General features: G+C 40.0%; 1 protein-coding gene across 3 annotated transcripts; it reads right to left on the bottom strand.

Moving 5' to 3' along the window:
* Positions 1–2331: 2331 nt before the first annotated feature.
* LOC123041324 (probable magnesium transporter NIPA1) lies at positions 2332–7518 on the bottom strand. 3 transcript variants are annotated; one of them, XM_044463960.1, is made up of 9 exons: positions 7209–7518; positions 6064–6214; positions 5872–5928; positions 5473–5563; positions 5228–5388; positions 4417–4544; positions 4196–4333; positions 3091–3183; positions 2332–2769 (listed from the first exon to the last, which is right to left on the bottom strand). In XM_044463960.1, exons 1-9 carry the CDS (start codon positions 7488–7490, stop codon positions 2608–2610), a joined length of 1263 nt encoding a protein of 420 aa, XP_044319895.1. In that variant the 5' UTR covers positions 7491–7518; the 3' UTR covers positions 2332–2607. The 3 variants fall into 3 exon arrangements, with proteins under 3 accessions (XP_044319895.1, XP_044319896.1, XP_044319897.1); XM_044463961.1 differs by having other exon boundaries at positions 2334–2769; positions 6064–6235; positions 7209–7343; XM_044463962.1 differs by lacking the exon at positions 7209–7518 and having other exon boundaries at positions 2334–2769; positions 6074–6206.
* Positions 7519–7976: the final 458 nt, after the last annotated feature.

Below are 7976 nucleotides of genomic sequence, written 5' to 3'. Positions count from 1 at the left end.
TGGTTGACGGTAGCTATCCTCCTTGTGCTACCTTTGTGAACACCATCTCTAGCCCAGTTGGTCAGTAAAAGTTTCACTTTGCCCAAAGACAAGAAGCAACTAGAAAGGATGTTGAGAAGGCTTTTGGAGTTCCGCAAGAATGTTTTGCAGTTGTTCATGGACCTGCTAAACACATGGGATCCGGAGACCTCGTGGGAGGTGATGATCTGTTGTGTGATTATTCACAACATGATCGTGGAGGATGAGGATGAGGATGTTGTCGCAAGTCTTGAATTTGAGAACATGGGTGATCCTATCAAACTTTCCGACCAAAATTCGTCCACATTTGAAGAGTTTGTTCAAAGGCATCAACAAATTCAGCATCCAGCAACTCACAAGTAACTGAAAGATCTCATTGAGCATTTGTGGGCGGTTAAGGGGGGCAACAATGTTGGAGTGTAATATTTAAACCTTTTTAATTAAAACTACTACTACATTTGAACATTTGAACTATTTTAGACTATATATGCGGCTATTTGAATGTGCAGACCTAAAAAAATTGGGGTCGAATGTATGCGGGCAGTGTTGGATGGCCAGCTCCCACATCCATGTCCACGGCTTGGTCCCCCCTCTCCGCGAACGGATGCCGGAGCAAATTTGCGGATTAGTGTTGGGGATGCCCTAAGAGCACAAAAGCCACCCCTCCCCACACACAAGGTGAATTCTGAACGACAATCAATATCATGGTCATGAATCCAGTTCTTTGTCAACACGTCTTCTCTCATCTCCTTCTTCTCCTTTCGGTTTTCAAATCACGGCGAAACTTCTATGCACCGACTTCCACTGATCTAAGCAAAGCCTTTGACAGAATTAGCATGCTTTAGAAACATAGGCCCCAATATAGAGATTTCACTACGTCAAGCTTCGGAAAACATTTCAGCACATGTCTCACCAAAAAGTATAACATCCTCTAAATTTAGCTTCCATTGCACAAACATCGACTTCTGCAAAATTGTAACTTCGTATTTCATCCCATCGAAACAACCATATACAAACAAAAAGAAGGGATGATGAGAAGGCTGCAAAAACATAGTCGTCGCTCATCACACTAGAGAAGTCAACCATGCACCATTGTGATGTCCAACTATGCTCTAAAGCCCTCCTGACATTGAGTTCTTGAACGCATGGATGGCACCATGAGGTCACCCCGTCGAGGTAGTCTCAAGGTAGAGAAGGAAGGAGGGAAATGAGAAGAGGTGTCAACGCAGTTGACAATGACATTGACAAAAGTAGCGTTGTGGCAATGATGATGAGTGTGATAGCTCTTCCGTAAGTGTTGTGGTGGGACGATGGTAGTGTCATGGTCCTTGCATAGATAAGAAAGGAGAAGGCGAGGAGAGGCGGTGACCGTGGTTGAAAATGGCAGTGATGACAAGAGGGTGGTGCATCAATTCCTCCTACATGTACTACGGTGGCGCATGAGGGGCAAGGCGGGAGATTCCATCAAGAAGATGGGGAGAATTGTGGAAGGCTGGAAGAAGACAAGGCAAGGCTCTCATGGTCATGGGGAGATAATGGCAATGTAGGTCCCACATGAGCGCCCCGCATGAAACCTGAATCAGCTAGCCACGGGTGACCCCCAAAGGGTAGTTCCGCTTAAACTCTTAAAATAACTTTCTATACAGCTTCTAGTTTAATTGCATGTCATAGTCTCTCGGCCATTTGGGCCAGTATGGCATTGCGATGGACACTGAAAACCCACATGATCTAAAGACATAAACAAACCGATTATTAAGAAAATATATTCCAACAGTATATGTAAACTATGATACTATATTGTTAGAGATGACCAACATAAATTGGTATCTCTCATAAATCTTATGTATCCATACCCCCGAGCTTTTCTTAATGTTTCTGCTATTAACCCTTAATGCACAGATATACTTGTCCTAGACAATTCTATATGTTTCTGCTATTAACTCTTTGTCTAGAGTTACATTATCTCAGAACGAATCTAGAGAACAGAACTTCATAGGCAAAAGAAGAGTAGGGGGAAAAAGTGTCTACATATTGATGGCATGTGCTAGGTAAAGAAATGTTTGCTTTATCACAATGTGTATGCTTCCCGCAAAAGAAAGAAAATACTAACGTACTATAAATGATGCATGATTCGCATGGTTGATGGTTTGCATCTAAACAAGCAAAAACTCCACTTAACTCCTGCCTCTGTAGTTCCATAAGTATATTTTGTATCAGAATTACTACCCCGATGTTAACATCCCAAATTTAGCGACACATTACGGTCGAATATAATCAATTATACTTACAACTACAACGGAATATAAGTGTTTCCCTAAACTGAAGAAACGTCAACTCTTGGCATAATTAACAATTTAACATTACAGCAACGATTCCTATAAAGCTTATAAAAACACATATATGTAGATCCTTAATTGTCAATGTGCTAAACCAGTATCATTAGAGCAAATAATCCTATAAGTGAAGCTGCAATTGATGCATGTGGACTGAGATTCCAAAAGTTCCGGTATATGTTAGGGAGATCTCTATGTTAGATGTTCAACAATAGTATGTGTTTTGATATGTTAGATATTCAACAGGAGAGTGTGACTAGCTATGCTCCTGGAGTTCACAGTCCGCTCTCAGAGAATTCGAGTCAGGTTGTGTGTTCCCCATATCTCTGGTCTTGTGCAGAAGAAATGTCCCCGCAACAATCGTCACGAACCCACACACCTCACTTGCTATCTGTGTTGCATTCTGAGAGTCCCAGTCCTGCAATAGTAAAGTACAACCATCAAATGCTATCCCTGTCGTATTCATAAGGCAATAATACGTAATAGTTTATTTAAGTCCTTAATATGATGGAGGATTTAGAATGGAATTTCGAGTCAATATCACTAGTTCATAGTGCTGCATTTCAGAATGATTATGTAGTATCGTAGTGAACACATTTTCAAATAGGAATTCATGTGAAACTTCCATATCTTGTCTTCATGAAATGGGAAAATGGCTAACTAGAAAATATTGCAATCATGAAACTGCTAAAAGCTATTGCATTCATGAAACTACAAAAGGAAACGATATGTGCATCACCTTGTACATGATCATGTTCGCAAGAATAGTAAGAGTGGTGAACATCACATAATATACAGGTGCGACCACAGCTGTATTGAATGAATCCAAGGCCTGAAAATAACACAAGGGAATAGTTGTTGTTGCAAATATATCATAACACCGTGCTCGAAAGATGCAAATTACTGACATATATCAGCAAATGTAAAACTAAAGCAAGTAGGAACTTGTGAGATTCTTACAGAAGCACTAAGCCTTTCATCACAAGCGCTAAAGAAGCTATGAAAACTTCTACTTCCTCTGTAAAGAAATATAAGAGCGTTTGGATCACTACTTTAGTGATCCAAACGCTCTTATATTTCTTTACGGAAGGAGTAGCTCACAAATGTGTGCTAAAAAAGCTATAACTCAAATTGGTATGTTCTATAATCATTTCTTTTATGCAACGCAAACTTTAGAACGCTTAGATGTCTGCAATGAGATATTTCAGACGAGGTCAGAGCAGTATATTGTGCACACCATTCAGAGATGGGATTTGTCACAAAACTGTTGCCGCAAAGTACAAGGTTCAGTACACTACTTGTACTTCCCTTAAAAAAAGTACAGTACTTGTACACTCATCAGTACAGTACTACTTTCCAAGTAATTACCATTTTTTTACAAACAGGAGAACTCCAAAATCGATGTCCGAGATTGTAGATATGCTTAAAAAGATTGCTAACCATCAAACTTTACTTCTCAGAAAATGTCTTGGATGAATGGCAATTGGCAAGCATCCTTTGTTAACAGACCTATTACGATGGGAAATACAACCATTGTACATTCATGTAGTTTGGGATGCAAGCAGGAGCCTACATAAACCAGCATATACAAGTATAATAAAAGTCAAACCAGTGTAACTTTTATTTTAGATTCACATAGGACTGACTTTTGATATACTTGTATGTGGGCTTTGTGGAATGCCCGCTTGCATCCTTCGGTTTGTCTGTAGTTGTTCTAGTGACAAAAATATTGGCAGTTCCATATCAATTGTTTTTGCGGAATACTGTAGGTTAGGCCCCGAAGTAATGCAATTTATATGTATGGCAGTATACTTCAGTTGATTGAATATGACGGGAGAGCTTACCTTGTTTAAATAATTCAGCTGCACTAAACAGCATATAATCACAACAGAAATAAAGAACCACGTTTGGATGTAGACAAATTGGTTCACTCCGTTAAATGAGAGCTTTAAGGCAATGGCCACTGCTTTAACACTGATAACCTGTTCCAGATATAGCACTTCATCAGGGCGTTCTAAATCAATTTGAACAACTCAAGTCCTGGTATGATGTATTGTAAACCTACCGTAAGAGACCCGAAAAGTGAACATATTGCAACATATGCGAGCATTTTCCTTTGCTCGGTATGGTGAACAACCCAGAACATTAAAACAAGTGCAAGAGCTACAGCCAAGCAAGAATATACTATGAAACCTGCCAGCACAGATTATAGTTGCATGTCAAAAATGGATTTGATAACATAAATAATATACTGAAAAAGTGGGATAGAAAACATAACCACAAACACAAAGAGTGTTGCACAAATGGAAACAACTTCCCTCAGATACTTTCTTGGTGGTGTAACAGTAACACCATATATACTTTTTATGGAAGTATTCCACAGATATGATGCATATAAACATAAGATGGTATTAAATCCAGTAGAATGACACTGCATGTTTTGTCCACAGAAACAAGTAACGAAATCGAAACTGTTAACTTAGAAACTGATTCCTGTATGTAGCATTTTGTTTTTTAAAGCCAAGGAAGTAGTACTGCCATCCATTAAAAGAATGAACAATAGCAAACACTACAAGGGACCAAGCACAAAAGGAGCGGCTAACAGAAGGATATTCTTTTCGTTGAATTATATACCCAAGATATTCCTGAGCCCTACTTGGGAAAATATGAGACTAACTGGAAAACTCTGGTGAGAGTTAGAAAATATTACTGCATCTATTGTTAACCGAACAATGAATTTCAAACCAGCATTGATGGTAAATTGGTTATAAAGCAAACTATATTATTAAGGACACATGGTCACAATTAACATTCGTTTAAAGGGAAAACTATGAGAAATGGCAGCTAGAACTATTTAAGGACTTAAAAAGAGATACCTGGTTCAGTTGCGAGTTGCCATATTTCGCTAACTGAATCAATCTTTCTTTCCATCGGGGCATGCAAAACTATATCAATTGAACCAACAACACATAATGCACAACCAACCACGCCAAACATATGCAACCTCTCATTCAAAATGAAGTGTGCTAGCACTGCGCTGCATGAACAAAAGAGAATTAAGGAAACATTCTACTATCGGTTCACCAGAATTATGGCTTAGAAAGGATGGCATGTGGAAAACCTAAATATGATGCTCAATGCTCCCAGAGGAGTAACAAGTATTGCTGGCGCAAATGCATATGCTGCAAAATTGGCCACCTCACCCAGAATCACTGCAAGAAATAATAGAGCGATAAACATTACTAGAAAATATTGTTCATTCCAAATAAAACTATAGTAAAACTAGGTTCCTGTGTTCTAGTATTGTGAGGAGGTGATCCATCCTTCTTCTCATCAATGGTACAAGCACGAACACTATCCGTACCTGACATCTAATGCCCGATGTAAAAACTACCAAACTACACATCTATTCGAAGATATTTGTGTGACAACAAAAGTCACTTGGGTTAGTATCTTTACTGAGCACCTTTGTTGTAACGCCAACGTATAAAAACAACAACTCAATGTAAGTGATACTTACTAGTTACCATTCCTATCCACCATAACGGTTCATACAAGTACGAGTAGCCTCCAGAACCTATAAATCATGAGGGTAAAAAGCATAGATTAATTATTAATGAATTAGATGCAGAAGAAATATTAAAACTCTATCTTTAAATCACCTTGTATGCGATAAAAAAACATTGAAATAGATATAGGAGGGAGGCACAACCTGCTCTTACCCCAACGTCCCCAGCTTTCTTCAGGCCAATCTTCTTGATCACAAAGCTAGATCCAATGAAAGCACTTGAGGATGTGGCTAATGCAAAGCCCCTTAAATTGTCTAGAGACATCACCATGTTTGGCAGTCTATTGGCAATCAACTACAAAATTCAACACGTATCCTACATAAGAAATAGGTTTACATTTGTTAAACCATTTATATATGTTCAAACTGAACATATTCACTGGAACACTAGGACCTTGGGTTGCTTTAATTGGGATTTTCAGGAACAGGTCCCTATAGAAATGTAGAAGAACACGATGAGATATTATGAGAATTAACAGATGTGCGTCCAAATTCTTAAAAGTATAAGTGAAGTATAATCAGAAACTGTGGGCTGTCACAAAAATCACAATACTAAGATGGCAATACAAGAACAATCGCAACCTGCTACTGATAGAGAACCTGACATCCTCAAGAGTAAGTTGTTTTAGTTTTTCGCTATTTCAGAAAAGTATTGGGATAAAATGGCTGCTCCAGCTCATGTATATATTATGTACTATATATATATATAGCCTAGAAGAGAAACTCGTACATGCAAATGGAAACGTCCAGACATAAAAAAAAATCCTACACATAAAGGCAAATGAAATGACTGTTTGTACAACGACGTAACCAATCCAAAAGGAGGCAAACCATCATTCACCCCAAATGTCTTCTGTCAAACTTTGTAAAAAGAAGTATAAAGACTGAAAGACATACACAATGCAGTATAGGGGCGGCAAACCATCCTAATCACTCAAAGGAACCAGGACAACAAAAGTAAAGGTACCCCACTAATTTGCTGAACCTTAGTTGTACCACCAGAAATTCTCAAAACGGGGTTCCAGATTTTTGAACAGGAGTGCAGCACACACAAATCGTGAGAATGTGATTCGTTTCTACTTGGAAGCCACGTATGTTCCACGCCATTCACGGGTTTGTTCCTGGACAGGAGGGGTGGATTTAGTGTGCGGAGACGTGGGTTCAGTTGAACCCCAAAAAGTTCAGCCTAACTGACACCGATCGAGATCGATTTGGGCTCTCGAAGTAAGCACGCAGACAATCTAACTAGATGAGTAGCCAAAGGAAGCTAGGGACCTAGGGTTCCTTACCGAGAAAAGGTGAAACCGATCCGAGCCCGTGCGGAGCCGCCGCCGCCGCCGCCGGACCCCGCGACGAGAGATGATTCGGCGGAAGGTGGCGGCTGGGAGTTGCCGTGTCCAGTCGCCGGCGCCGCTGACGATGGGGCGCAACTGATTTAAGACTGGGGATTTGGTGTGGTGTGGTGTGGGGAGTTGGCGGAGAGGAAGAGCAGCGTGGGGAGGGAGGAATCGAAGAACCGTCGGGCGTCGGGCGGCTCCTCCACGTTCGCTGGAACGGCTCCCGCAGCCCATGCAGAAAGAGGAAAGCGGGCCCGGTACTCGATAGCCAGCTGTACTGCTCTGCGAGTACGAGGAAAATTGAAACGAAATAAACCTCAAACTTTAAGTGTGAGCTGTCACGTGTGATCACACTCACGCAGAAAATAACTTCGGCCAGTTATTCGTGCCAAAAAAGATCCGGCTAGCCATGCATGGTGACCCTCTGTATTTCCAATTCTGAAAGAAATGCTCTATAGCGAACTGGGCCTAATCAGTTGCTGAGAGAATCTTACGCCCAGGCTCCACAAATACGAGAAATACCCTTTGATTCCCAGGTGTATATACATCCTTGTCTCAAAAAAAAAAAGGTGTATATACATCCCATATAGAAAAAAGAATGATAATTCAAGAAAAAGTCAAAAAAAATTGAAAGTTTCTTTTACAATAAACTTGACTTTTTTTTGCACTAGTAGTATATATTTTTTTACCAATAAAAAACCATCGTTGACTTCAGGGCAA

Source organism: Triticum aestivum, chromosome 2B, assembly GCF_018294505.1.
Source record: "Triticum aestivum cultivar Chinese Spring chromosome 2B, IWGSC CS RefSeq v2.1, whole genome shotgun sequence".
Lineage (NCBI taxonomy): Eukaryota > Viridiplantae > Streptophyta > Magnoliopsida > Poales > Poaceae > Triticum > Triticum aestivum.
This window is presented reverse-complemented; position numbering and strand designations above follow the sequence as displayed.

Coding starts and splice junctions, on each gene's coding strand:
- LOC123041324 (XM_044463960.1), bottom strand. CDS start 7,490: ATGGGCTGCGGGAGCCGTTCCAGCGAACGTGGAGGAGCCGCCCGACGC. Junction 5,929..6,063: donor GGACGTTGGGGTAAGAGCAG/GTTGTGCCTCCC, acceptor CATGATTTATAG/GTTCTGGAGGCTACTCGTAC. Junction 5,389..5,472: donor GCATTGAGCATCATATTTAG/GTTTTCCACATG, acceptor TTGTTCATGCAG/CGCAGTGCTAGCACACTTCA.